The 14,260-nt window shown below is 42.4% G+C and overlaps 1 protein-coding gene across 3 annotated transcripts in view; it reads right to left on the bottom strand.

The window, feature by feature from the left end:
* LOC136329466 (gasdermin-C-like) overlaps positions 1-13,554 on the bottom strand; it is a 123,425-nt gene extending 109,871 nt beyond the window's left edge. For 2 of the 3 annotated variants that reach the window (XM_066265665.1, XM_066265667.1), the window contains exons 1-2: positions 13,411-13,554; positions 13,237-13,319 (exon numbers count right to left, since the gene is read on the bottom strand). In XM_066265665.1, the coding sequence (XP_066121762.1) occupies positions 13,237-13,301 (65 nt within the window). In that variant the 5' untranslated portion in view covers positions 13,302-13,319; positions 13,411-13,554. The remainder of the gene's footprint in view (positions 1-13,236; positions 13,320-13,410) is intronic. The other variant, XM_066265664.1, reaches the window with a different exon arrangement.
* Positions 13,555-14,260: the final 706 nt, after the last annotated feature.

The following is a 14,260-nucleotide window of genomic DNA, read 5'->3' as shown; positions in this document are numbered from 1 at the left end:
TCTTACACTCTGACTCACGCTCTCATCCTAAAGTCACGAGAGTGATGTATACCTCTAGACAAAGGGATCACAAACCCCTCCATACTCACCCCAACCACTATGTGATTTTGTCTATAAAAGCAGGCTCAGAATAGTATTGGGGCCTACGTGATTTGGGATTTTGCCCTGTGTAGTAGCTGGCTTAATTGAATAAACTCCTCAAAAATTCATCTGGACTGGGTGTCTTTGTGGAACTCGCTGGTCACTTTACAACAAACTGGGACAGTGCTATGAAATGCTGTCCCTATATCTGTCCCTTAAAACAATTGTTGAAGACTGGCAGGGCTAAAGCCAATGAGGCAAAACTTTTGGAATGATTACAAGTAATTGGGAAGCATTGCACTAGGCTCCCTACTTTAGGAAGTCTAGATCTACATGACTAGGAAAAGGTAGGACAAAGTTGAAAAAATTACATATTCAAGGTGTTCCATTGCCAGTCACTATCTAGCCAACTTGGACTTCAGTGAAACCTGTTTTAGATCATCAGTTTAGAACAAACTGATGATGATAATGATGGGGGAGATGAAGAATTTGAGGAGGCCGATAAGGAAGACAAAACACCTTTTTCTCCTCCTCCCTTGCCTCTAAGGAGCCTCCAGCTCCTCCCTATCCTCCACTTCTTCCTCTTGGACCTTGGAAGAGTCATACTCTTTCCTTAATGGAAAATTGTCTTCAAGAAGGGTTAATGTTAGGAGACCCAGATACTATTAAAGCTACAACTTCCACTGTTATTGTACAATCCTGAATTTTTCTTATTTTCTTTAATGTTTTAGCTACAATCCCCTGAACCATCATTTTGTTTCTTCCCTGTTCTTTCCCTTGAACTTAGTCCCAGGCTAGGGGACTCTGGAGGACCTGACTATAATGCTTCCCAAGCAGCTGCTGAGTGTGTATTTACTCAGGGAGCTTCTGCTAGTTCCTTCCTCCAGCACCCCTGTCACTAAACGCCCTGCCTGAGATCAGGCAGGCATCTTTCTCTTCTGGTTGTGCACTGAAATCCTGGGTTCCTCTCTAGTATGTCTAATCTGGTGTCTGTTTAGTTTTCATCTAATATTGTAACAAAATGAGTAACACCTTGTCCATGCCTAAGGATAGCCTCCCTAGGTTGAATTCTAATTGGTTAACCTATACTTATAAATCTATAAAATAATATCAACTAAACATAGACAAAATATGGCTCTTTTAAGGCCTGAATTAAATACTTGCATACAAAAATTGGAAATGCTGGCTCTAATATTTGAACTAAATAAAATAGTTTCATTCCTGCATTGTTGCCTCAAAACTGAAATATGTAAAGAGCACTCATTTAAATTTAAATAGACTGGAATTTTGGATCCTAAGCTGGTTTCTTTAGTTTGTACTCTATAAGGTCTTACCATGCTGATTGCTATACTCTGTGTTCATTGTCTTTGGAGTTGGGGGCCAAGTAACAACTCTGCTATTAGGATCAATCAGATTTATTTATGTGTCATGATCATGTCTCTGTACTGTAATTGTCTTGTTTGTGTGTAAAACTGCAGTGAGGTCTGTGAAACAGCAGGATAAATAATGGATGGCTGGTTTTTAATTTTGGCCTTTTTCAACTAGAAATACTTAACTGTGAGTCTGAACAAAGAAAACCTTTGCTGGATAAATGAGAGCCTGGACTTGTTCAGCTCTGAAAATAAGGGACTCTTCCTCTCTCCCATTCAAATCTTGAGTATTCTTAGGGGACTAAGAATCTCTGTGGAGGTATTGTGAGGGCATTTCTCATGATGTGTAGGTCGCTTCACAGGGACTTCCAAATTCAACTGTAATTTAAAAATTGACCCATCCAGGGAGGCTGGTTACTTAATGCTCAGAGTCCTCACGGTGTATCATTCATCCAGGGAGAGAAACTGAGACACAAAAGAGGTTTCAAGATAACTTGAGAAGTAAAATTCCCTTGGAGCTCAACCCACAAGTAGCTCCCTTGAACCCACTATACAATATCCTTAGAAATTTGTTCAGATTCTTCAGATATACAAAAAAAACTAAAATTAACATGGGCAATCATACCTTTAAGGCCAACAAGCCCCAAGCACACCAGCCCCCCCCCCCAATAATAATCCTGCAGGTTAAGTTGCAAGTATCTACTGATGTTGTAAATTAGCATTCCACGGGTTTACGTAGAGACACCAAGGCAGGATACAGAAGAACTTTTTTTTTTTTTTTTTTTTTTTTCATTTTTCTGAAGCTGGAAACGGGGAGAGACAGTCAGACAGACTCCCGCATGCGCCCGACCGGGATCCACCCGGCACGCCCACCATGGGGTGATGCTCTTCCCACCAGGGGGCGATGCTCTGCCCATCCTGGCCGTCGCCATGTTGCGACCAGAGCCACTCTAGCGCCTGAGGCAGAGGCCACAGAGCCATCCCCAGCGCCCGGGCCATCTTTGCTCCAATGGAGCCTTGGCTGTGGGAGGGGAAGAGAGAGACAGAGAGGAAAGTGTGGCGGAGGGGTGGAGAAGCAAATGGACGCTTCTCCTGTGTGCCCTGGCCGGGAATCGAACCCGGGTCCTCCGCACGCTAGGCCGACGCTCTACCGCTGAGCCAACTGGCCAGGGCCAGAAGAACTTTTAAGAGGAGATTTATTGATTAAGCTGGCTGCATATGACTAACACAGGGTATAGCTGACCTAAATCGTGCAGTGCCGAATATAGCTCTAAGGCTGGTTATATAGCCTTGACCACATACAGGTTGGGGGAAAAGGAGGTGGAGCATGACACAATCATTAACAAGCTTACAACATTTGTCTAGGGGATCTATAAAAACATTAAAAGTTTCAAGGTAACACAATAGTGATGTTGTTTTACATATCAAAGACATTCACAAATCTTTTAGTGTCTATCTCCCTTCCCTTTGCCTAGAGGTATATGTTACTCTCAGGACTCCAGGAAGGGAGGGAGAGTTAAAATCAGTGTAGGGCATGCAAACATTGTCTCCTATTGAAAAGGAAAGGAAGTTCTTCAGATAACTTTTATTCTATAGTTAAACTAAATGACTCAGTCATCCTTGCAAGCCAGAAAGCTTTTGCAAGAAGCCTGACTTTTCCTCTTTGGTACTTTACCACACTGAAATGGAAAAATTTCAGCTTGAAGTAGCCAAAAGTGGGGAATTTGTAATCCTTCCAAAGTGATTTTTTTCCTGTGTGCTCAATTAGAAAATGCCAACTCTAAAATTAATATTAAATCAATGTAAAGCAGATGTTGACTAGAAATAAAGGCTTCTGGGAGAAGCACAGATAAATTTTTTGGAAAAAAAATTGAAAGACTGTCTCTGAAGTAATGAAGGCCTTTGAAGGTAATGAATGCTAAGCCCCCATTCCTCTCCTTCTACAGCTTCTCCACTACTTGCTATCTGAGCTTCCTTGTCTGGACTCTTCCTTCTCCTCCCTTCTTCCTTCCTCTTCTATCTTGGCCACCTCTCCTACCAGTCCTGACTGACCTAGGGAAAATAAGAATAGAAATTCAAGCAGGAATAATTCAAAAAATTCTAGTAGTTCCCTTTAAAAAAAAGCTGGTTTCAGGTAAAAAGGAACCATCAATTGTATAATAGAATTAACCTAATGAAAGATTTTCCTGACTTTATCTAGGACCCTGATGGATTCACAAAGAAATTTAAAATTTAACTATTGCAATATTTAATCCTAGCTATTCTGACCTTTTCCAAATACAGTGGTACCTTGAGATACGAGCAGACCAATATACAATTTTTTTAAGATACGAGCTGTGTCTCGGCCTGTATTTTTGTTCGAGATCCGAGCAAAATTCCGAGATACAAGTCGTGATTCAGGAAGCTGCCACTAGTTGGCACATGGGTTCAGTATCGGCAGCACAACACCAGCATCTCATTCTTTCTCACGTGTTAGCCGCAGAATCAAGTGAAATCTCATGTGTTGTACTTGTTCTTGCATCATTTTTGCATTTTTTACTAACTTTTTGTGTGCTATCATGGGGCCTAAGAAAGAGAGTGTAAAGGACACTGGTGAGAAGAAGAAGAGAATGATATTGATAGAAGCAAGAAATAACAGAAAAACATGAGTGTGGTGTATATAAGTGATTGAACTGGCAAGGTTGTACGACCACAATACATCTACAATTTGTACCATCCTTAAACAAAAGGATGCCATCAAAAGTGCAAATCCAGCAAAAGGAACTACAATTCTGTCCCAATTAAGGACAAATATCCATGAAGAAATGGAGAAGCTTCTGCTCGTGTGGGTGAAAGAGAAAGAGCTGGCAGGAGATACAGTGACGGAGACTGTAATATGCGAAAAGGCATGTATTATTTACCTCGACTTAAAGAAGAAAGAACCATCAACCTCAAAAGAGGCAGCAGAAGATACGTTTAAGGCAAGTCATGGCTGGTTTGAAAATTTCAAGAAGAGATCTGGCATCCACTCAGTGGTGAGGCATGGTGAAGCTGTGAGTGCTGACGTTAAGGCAGCTGAGGAGTACATCACATGTTTTGCTATGCTTATAGCAAAGGAAGGCTACATCCCCCAACAAGTGTTCAACTGTGACAAAACAGGATTGTTTTGGGAAAAAAATGCCCCAGAGGACTTTCGTCACCACAGAGGAGAAGAAGCTGCCAGGCCATAAACCCATGAAGGACCATCTGACCCTTGCATTGTGTGCAAATGCTAGCGGTGACTGTAAAGTAAAGCCACTGCTAGTGTATCATTCCAAAAATCCTCGAGCCTTTAGGACTCACAAGATTCTTAAAGAAAAACTGCAGGTTATGTGGTGTGCCAATGCTAGGGCATGGGTTACGTGGCAGTTTTTTATTGAGTGGGTAAATCTTGTCTTTGGTCCTGTAGTGAAGAAATATCTTCAAGAAAATAAACTCCCGATGAAAGCATTACTAATCCTTGAAAATGCTCCAACCTACCCATCTGGTCTGAAAGATGAAATTCCCGATGAGTTCAAATTTGTGAAAGTCCTCTACCTCCCACCCAACACGACTTCAATCTTGCAACCTATGGATCAGCAGGTCATTTCCAACTTAAAAAAGCTTTACACAAGCACTTGTTCCACCGCTGCTTTGAGGTGACTGAGAATACAATTCTAACCCTTCAAGAGTTTTGGAAAGATCACTACAACATGGTGATATATTTACGCATTATTGACTTGGCATGGCAAGAGGTTACAAGAAAAACCTTGAACTCGGCATGGAAAAAGTTATGGCCTGATGTTGTTACAGACAGGCACTTCAAAGGATTCAAACCAGAGACCGAGACCGAGGTAGAAGCGTTGGAGGAGATTGTGTCCCTCAGAAAGTCTATGGGTCTGGTAGTAGATGAGAGTGACGTAAAGGAGCTCATCGAGGAACATGAGGAGGAGCTCTCAACTGAGGAGTTGAAGGAGCTACAGATGAGTTGAAGGAGCTACAGATAATGCAACATATGGAGCTTCTGCAAGAGATTAGTAGTGAGGAGGAGGTAGAATTGGAGGAAGTGATTTCAACAAGTGAAATTAAAGACATGCTGGCAATGTGGGAGAAGCTTTCAAATTTCATTGAAAAGAAACAGCCAGAAAAAGTTTCAACTGGTCATGCTTCAGCACTTTTTAATGACACTTGTCATATTTCCGTAACATTTTAAAAGGTAGGCAAAAGCAAACCTCTTCAAATAGATTTTTATTCAAAAGTCCTGCAAGTAAAAGTGCCAAAAGTGCAGCCCAAAAGGCAAAAACAGGTGATGATTAAATGAAAAATATGTAATGTTAAGCTTAGGTTAAGTTTAAAGTTAAGAAAGTGCATTTTTTTACAATTAAGTTTTTGTGATTTCATTTTAAGTACAGAAAGTGCAGTTTTAGTTTTGTTTAAAGTAAAGAAAATGCAGTTTTAGTTTACATGCAGTGTTAAGAAAGTGCAGTTTTAGTTTACGTGTCTACAGTGCCTGCATCCCTTCCTCCCTCCCTCCTCCTCTGCCATTTACCTCCGTTAGCCGCACTCGTCTGTCTCCAAGGTAAGAATACAGTACTAAATAACACTTTTTTTTATTTCATATGTTTTGTTATGCATTGGTAAAGTATACATGTGTATTTCTTAATTAAAAACATGTCTTTTTTCATAATTTAGGATGGTTTGGGGATGTTTCACAGGGCTGGAATGGATTAAATCTATTTCAGTTATTTTAAATGGAAGAAATTTGTTTGATATATGAGTTGACCGACTTACAAGCTCAGTTACAGAAAGAATTAAACTCATATCTCAAGGTACCACTGTAATATATTTAATGGTTTCTAGGAGCCAAACAACAGAATTTACTTAGCTCAAACTTCACCAATGATGACCAGGTCATCCTGTCTTAAGTGTGGGAAGGGACATATGGCTCGGGATTGTAGAGCACCCAAATAGGAGTCTTTTTGTTGTAAAATGTCAGGTCACCTTAAAATTATTAAAAACAAATAAAATTTAAAATATATTTATACATAATATTAAAAATAAAAGTAAGCATATAGTTGTCTAAGGACTATAGAAGGGCATTTCCCTTTAAATTACTTTTAAAATATTATAATTCTTTGTACAAGCCCTTGTAATTCTAGCTTTCCAGTAAAATAAATTTATACAAAATCTTAACACTATAAATAAAAGTTATTCCCCAAAATCCACATAATCTATTACCAACTATTCCTGTGAATTGCCAGTGTTTTTCAATAATAATAAAATCATATAATACCTGTTTAAATATGTCTATAAAATGACATATTGCTTTCACCTGGGAAGGCTACAAGTATAAACAATAACACGCCAGGGATATACAGAGAGTCCCACCTATTGTCTTAAATACTAAAAACTGATTTAAATAGTGCTGAATTTTTCAGATTTCATTCTAATTCGATTCATAAATAAAATACTTGATGCTCTAGGACAAGCTCTAATTCTCTACCTTAAATAAAATACTTGGTATATCTCACATTTAAAAATTGGCTACTGCCTGACCAGGTGGTGGCGCAGTGGATAAAGCGTCGGACTGGGATGCGGAGGACTCAGGTTAGAAATCTTGAGGTCGCCAGCTTGAGCACGGGCTCATCTGGTTTGAGCAAGGCTCACGAGCTTGAGCCCAAGGTTGCTGGCTCGAGCAAGGGGTTACTCGGTCTGCTGTAGCCCCCCGGTCAAGGCACATATGAGAAAGCAATCAATGAACAACTAAGGTGTCGCAACAAAAAACTGATAATTGATGCTTCTCATCTCTCTCTGTTCCTATCTGTCTGTTCCTACCTATCCCTCTCTCCCTCTCTCTGACTCTCTCTCTGTCTCTGTAAAATAATAATAATAATAATAATAATAAATTTAAAAAGATTTTTAAAAATTGGCTACTAATTAACCCTGAAAACTTAAAGGAATCCCATCTTTCAAAAACAAAGTAGCTTAAAGGATTTCTGGGTCTAATTGGATATTGTCTCAATAGGTTTCAAGTTTTTATTACTAAAATCAAGTTTACATAAACTTTTAATTCAAGAACATAAAGATCATCACAGACATATCAAATGTTTTAGTCAGCAATTTGATTTCAGTAACAAAAGGGCTCTCTCCTTAGAGAAGAGCTATCTCTACTATAGCCATGTAATGTACATAAGCAAAAGAAATGGTTATGAACTCCTTTCTTTATTGTATAGAGTCCCATTCAGGTATGATTCATGCTACACCTGCTACCAAGAAGCAGCATGTCATGCTATTTCTCACCTCTTTAGAGTCCATCACCATTCTTGACTGCCCTGAAGTAATTAAAACAGACAACGGCCCTTACTGTATTTCTGAGACATTCCAAATAGCTTTACAAGACTGGAATGTTAAAAATGTTACGGATGTCCTTATAATCCAACAGGATAGGCCTCTATTGAACATTCTCACCACACGTTAAAATTCTATCTTAACAAACAAAATAGGGGGCTCCAGAAGGAGAGACTCACCCCACAAGAACAATTTTATAAGGCATTTTTTTCAGGTAACCAACTTTTTTTTTTTTTTTGTATTTTTCTGAAGCTGGAAACGGGGAGAGACAGTCAGACAGACTCCCGCATGCACCCGACCGGGATCCACCCGACACGCCCACCAGGGGCGACGCTCTGCCCACCAGGGGGCGATGCTCTGCCCCTCCGGGGCATCACTCTGCTGCAACCAGAGCCACTCCAGTGCCTGGGGCAGAGGCCAAGGAGCCATCCCCAGCGCCCAGGCCATCTCCGCTCCAATGGAGCCCTGGCTGCGGGAGGGGAAGAAAGAGACAGAGAGGAAGGGGGGGGGAGGTGGAGAAGCAAATGGGCGCCTCTCCCATGTGCCCTGGCCGGAATCGAACCCGGGTCCCCCGTACGCCAGGCCGACGCTCTACCGCTGAGCCAACCGGCCAGGGCCACCAACTTTTTTTACAATGAAAAGGAGGACAAAAATTAATTGAAGAAAACAATATCGTAAATAAAAGAAATATTTTATTCATTGCAACAATAATATACTATAATATGATAAATACATAATAAAAACACTTATAATATTTTATATTGTAATTATGCTTACATGCCTATTAATTTTTAATAATAATTGTAAGAAGAAAGTACTCATTTAGATAATATTATCTAAATTAATACTTTTCTATTGAATGAATTTTTTTTTGTCAATGTATCATCTTGTAACAATATACTGGAAATATCTGAACAAGAAATATCCTTCATATTAAATTTCACATGAATTGTGCTTACCTATCTATGATTGAATGTTTACTGAGAAAGAAATAATCGTGAGTCTACAATGTCATATGTGCTATGTCATGTTTCAGTAAGAAGTACACAAAGCCATTTGTGTGCTTGTTATATGGCACGCTCTCTCAAGGTCTCCCATGCGGAGCGCATGCGTCTCATGATAGCATCTTGCCGCAGTGTACTGATCCTTGACGAATAGTCATGTCAAATACAAATACGTCACATCACATGCAATAGATTGACTCTGCATCGATTGAATACGGACATTTACAGATTAGTCTTCCAATATCAAAAAAGAGGACATGTAGGAGGACATTATTTGTTGTTGTTTTTTTGTTTTTTGTTTTTTTTTACAGAGACAGAGAATGAATCAGAGAGAGGGATAGACAGGGACAGACAGACAGGAACGGAGAGAAATGAGAAGTATCAATCATTAGTTTTTCATTGCGCGTTGCAACACCTTAGTTGTTTGATTGCTTTCCCATATGTGCCCTGACCGGGGACCCTCAGCAGACCAAATAATCCCCTGCTGGAGCCAGCAACCTTGGGTTCAAGCTGGTGGGATTCTGCTCAAACCAGATGAGCCCGCGCCCAAGCTGGCGACCTCGGGGTCCCGAACCTGGGTCCTCTGCATCCCAGTCCGACGCTCTATCCACTGCACCACCACCTGGTCAGGCAAGGAGGACATTTTTTGAGGGAGGACGAGACTTACAAAAGAAGTAATGTCCTCCCTAAAGGAGGAGAATTGGTCACCTTAGTCGTTTACTCTTAATTTTTTGAATATTTCCTCATCTAGACTTACTGCAGCCAAGAGGCATTTTATACCAGCCGAGCAATGGCCTAAGCCTCTCTATTGTACCGAGATATATTAGCTGGCCCTAAGTGGCAGCATCCGCTCAAATTACTTGCTTGGAGGTGAGGGTATTTTCCAATTTTGTCATCAACAGGCCCTGTTAGAGTACCAGCAAGGAACAGGAACGTGAAGCCTCACCATGAACTGGCATCAGCCCTGGAAAGCAACCCGGTTCCACAGATCCAGAGCTGATAATGAATCCATCTTCGGAAATGAACCCAGAAAAGGACGCCTAAATCACTTCCAAGCACTCAGGGAGCACCTGACATCCCCTGGGACACTTTGAAACACCTTACCAGTTGTGCTAAAGAACTTTTACAAAATACAAACATGCCTGTAACCCCGGAAAACCTGTCTCTCCCTATGCTTGCTATTTACTTCCACTACAACCACCGAACCATCTTTCTCTCTGTTAATCTTTACAAAAACAAAAAGGAGGACACGAGGAGGGTGGCTGGAGATTAGAAAGCGGCCCTGAGACAAGTCTTTGGTGAGGACTTGGAAACAAGAGGAAGGCTCATTTCAAGGCCAAGTCCTGCAGGGACAGAACGATGGCCCAGCAAGCACTGATAAGATTGTTTAATAAAAGCTTCTGAACCTTTGAACCCTTTCCTGCAGAGCTGCAAGGTTTTAGTCAATCATCCTTCTCTGCTCCTGAGCCTATGCTCTGCTAACTTGCTTACTGATGAAAGAAACAAATTAATACAATGAGTCTGCAGAGATCTGGGCTCTCAGTCCTAGAGGTGGGAGTCCCCTGTACCCATCTTTTCTCTATGTGTGTCTTGTGTGTTCATTCTTAGGTCCTGCATCTCCTCCCTCTCGTGCACAACCATTGCCGGGCTGGACTCAACAAGAGGGCTGTCTCAGCTGTAGGTGGAGTTCCTTGTGATACAAGAGGGGCTACACGCAAAGCCTAACCCCCCCCCTTCCGCTCAGCGCACCAGAGCCAGGAAGAGGCACCCACATGATACCTGGCCTTGAAAAGCAGGGTTTGCCTGCAAAGAAACCAGAGACGCAGGCACCTTCTTAAAGGGCCAACACACATTTTGTATTTACGTATATACCACTGCACAACACGCCAGCATTCTGAGGGCCCTGCCCTGACTCTCAGACATTCTAGAAGCCAAAGAGAACTCATCTGAGCTGTTTGGGATGAGTTATGTGAGTCCAGGGGTTTGGGTTAATCTTAGCTTAGAACCAAGATGATCATAAACAGCCTGCAGCTTCCCTGTCCCATTCCCTGGCTCTCCCTCCTGGAGCCCCGACATCCTCCCTGAGGGATGTAAACGGGACAGTCCGGAGCAGCAAACGTGCAGCAGCAGAGAAGCACCCTGGTCCTCCTACACCGAGAACAGCCTCTTGTTGGGGAAGCAGCAATGTGGGGACCCTGAGAACACACTCCCTCTCCCTCCTGAAGCGGGTAGACAGCTCCCACGGCCTCCCCCTGACACACCTCACACAGCAGTCTCCTGTGGCTGCGACTTCACGGGGAGCTCTCCATGCCTGGCGTGGTGGCCCAGAGTCAGCGACGTCAGTGTACTTAGGATTTCAGGGGAGACTGAGGTGCGGGTGGCCACTGACCAGCACATGTTATTTTCTTTCTTTGTTCTTTTTAAAATTGATTTGAAACAGAGAAAGAGACAGAAAGGGAGAGAAAGGGAAGAGAAAGATGAGAAGCACCAACTTGAAGTTGCTGGACTTAGTTGTTCATTGGTTGCTTCTCGTACGTGCCTTGACAGGGGCTCAAGGCTGGTCAGTTAACCCTTGCTTAAACAGGCAACCTTGGGCTCAAGCCAGCAGATTTTGGGCTTTAAGCCAGTGACCTCAGGATCATGTTGATACCAGGGGTCTCAATACAGCAACCTTGGACTCAATCCAGCGACCTTGGACTTCAAGCCATGACCTTGCAATCATATCAATGACCTCGTGCTCAAGGCAGCAACCCCACAATCAAGCTGGCAAGCCCACACTCAAGCCGAAGACCTTGGGGTTTCCTACTGGGGACCTCAGTGTCCTGACTGATCCCCACTGTGCCACCACTAGTCGGGCAAGCACATATAATTCTCTTGAAGTCTCCAATAATTATCTTTTCGGGTTAGCTTTGTTTAGCAGTTTCCATAGAGACCTCGTCTCTCTGTCCCTCCGTGCCCCTTCCTGACTCACTTCTGCTGCTTTGTCTCCCTTCTCTCCTCCCCTCCCCTCCCAGATCTTACAAATTTCTGTGTTTCTGCTCTCTCCCACATTCCGTCTCCCTTTTTCTTATACAGAACAAGTCAAGCTTCTCCGAGCCTTCCCCTCGCTGACCCAGCCATCAGCCAGCTACAGTCTCTAGGTTTTGGGTCTACATTTTCTTTTTTCTTCTATTCTATTTATTGATTTTACGGCGGGGGAGGAGATCAAGAAGTATTGACTCATAGTTGCTTCACTTTAATTGTCCATTGATTGTTGGTCGTTATGTGCCTTGATCGGGTAAGCACCGAGTTTTAAACCTGAGACCTCAGCCTTCCAGGTCAATGCTCTATCCACTGCGCCACCACAGGCCAGGCTGAGTCTACATTTTCCACAGAACGTCTCCGTTCTAGTGCTGGGGATGTCAAGGTTAGGAAGATGGAGTCCCCACTCCACAGACTTAGCTTTAGTGTGGGGACACCAACCATATAGATTTTAAAAATGTACAACTAAAGAGAGTGATGATAAATTTGTGTCACTTTTCCAGACATTTATCTCTAATCTTCACATCAAGTGTATATTCTGCATCTACGGAGATTTATCTTTCATCATCTTGTTAATGTGTATCACACTGACTTGCCGATGTTGAACCATCCTTGTATCCCTGGAACATATCCCACCTTACCCTGGTGTATGATCTTTTTAATGTATTGTTGGATTCAGTGTGCTAATTTTTGTTGAGGGTTTTTATATCTATGATCATCAGGGATATAACTTATCATTTTCTTCCCTGTAGCCTCCTTATATGTTTTGATTCGGAATCAAGTCAATGCTGGCAACAATAGGTTCCTGCATATTTTAAAAGCAACATCAAGAGAACAAAACACTTCTTAGAAATAAAAGCTGTAACAGAAATAAAGTCAACGAAAAGATTAGGAGATAAAGTTGAGGAAATTTCCCCCAAAATAGAGCAAAAAGTCACAAGATAAAAAATGAGAGAAAAGATAAATTTAGAAGAGCTGTTCATGAAGCCCAACATGTGGATACAGCAAGTTCTCAAAAGAGCACTTGCGCGCGCGCGCACACGCACACACACACACACACACACACACACACACACACACGGAGAGGAAGTTGTCAAAGCAATTTAAGAAAACCTCGCTTAACCAGACTATGAATTTTGAGCCTTAAAGAGCCCACCTTGAGCCTGACAAATGGATGAATATGGGCCCCTATAAAACACATTTTTTTGTGACATTTCAGAACATGTGGGACAAAGTGAAAATCCAGGAAGAAAAACAAAGGGTATTTACAAGACATCAGATGTTAGAATCATTTGAAAATACCACCACAGTTCAGGAATTTTTTTCAAAAAAACAGTACTTGAAAGATCTTGTTTTGCGTCAGTACGTATATTCAGGCCACATTTGGGAGAGTATGTGCCCACATCTGTTCTTACGTGGCTTCCTCTGCCCGAACACCCTCTTCATGCACCCAGAAACCGCTGCTCTCCTCCTCCTCCATGAAGACCCCACCAGGCACCTATTTGAAGTCCCAGAACACAGTCTAAGTGGGCCCTGGGCAGGTACTTACTAAATATTGAAGACATTGTCATGGTCGTGAACACACTCACCACAGCAAGGCATCACCACACTGGAGCTCAGCTTTGAAAATACCCGTGTTGCTAGTTTTAGTTTCAACTCCGCAGTTAACCACCTGTCCGTTGAGAAAACGGGGGCTGCCACACAGCAAGTCTTATGAACCAGTTACAGAATCTCTAGAGGGCTCCTAAACATCGTGCAGCTTTGCCCAACGGCCTCACAAGACTGAGGAGAGTAGTTCGAGTTGTCGCTGTGGACTCCTCTGGGATAAACAGAAAACAGCACGTGTTCATGGAGACAATACCTGAGAAAGGCCACATGGCTGTTAAGTCAAATGGCATGACGGTGGGAAGAGGCTGGACACTGGGCACTTGGGAGGTGCACAGGACATCATGGGTATCATCTCGCCCAATCCCCGGGGCCACTGTGGAGTTAGGTCATTGGAATATCCTGTTTAATAAGCAAGGACGCACAAGATTCCTTCAAAGTCTCATTGGGTTAGTTAGCCTCAAGTCCACTGACTCTGAAGTCTTGTGTGTGAACTGTCCACGCCACTGCTGCCTTTTGCTGACAACATAAGGGTGGGCCAGAGTAGGTTTACAGTTGTGAGTACACAAAAGTTTATTCTTGTATTATTATTTATTTATTTTCCATTTGGACGACTGAAAAACCTACCTCTGCCCCACCCTGTGCATCAGACATGTGTTAGTTCAAGGAATCAAACCTAAGACACCTGTCTCAGATCTCCCACTTTGCTGATGAGGAGGAAAATAGTTCCACAGGACTGACACGGCTCGAGTTTCCCGAGCCTTAACCAGATCTTTACCTTTGCTATGACCACGACGTACTTAAAAGATTTTGAAGTTAGCGCTGTAAGGGGTT

This window comes from Saccopteryx bilineata, chromosome 3 (assembly GCF_036850765.1).
Source record: "Saccopteryx bilineata isolate mSacBil1 chromosome 3, mSacBil1_pri_phased_curated, whole genome shotgun sequence".
NCBI lineage: Eukaryota > Metazoa > Chordata > Mammalia > Chiroptera > Emballonuridae > Saccopteryx > Saccopteryx bilineata.
Note: the sequence above shows the minus strand (reverse complement) of the source record. Positions and strands in the feature narration are given on the sequence as shown.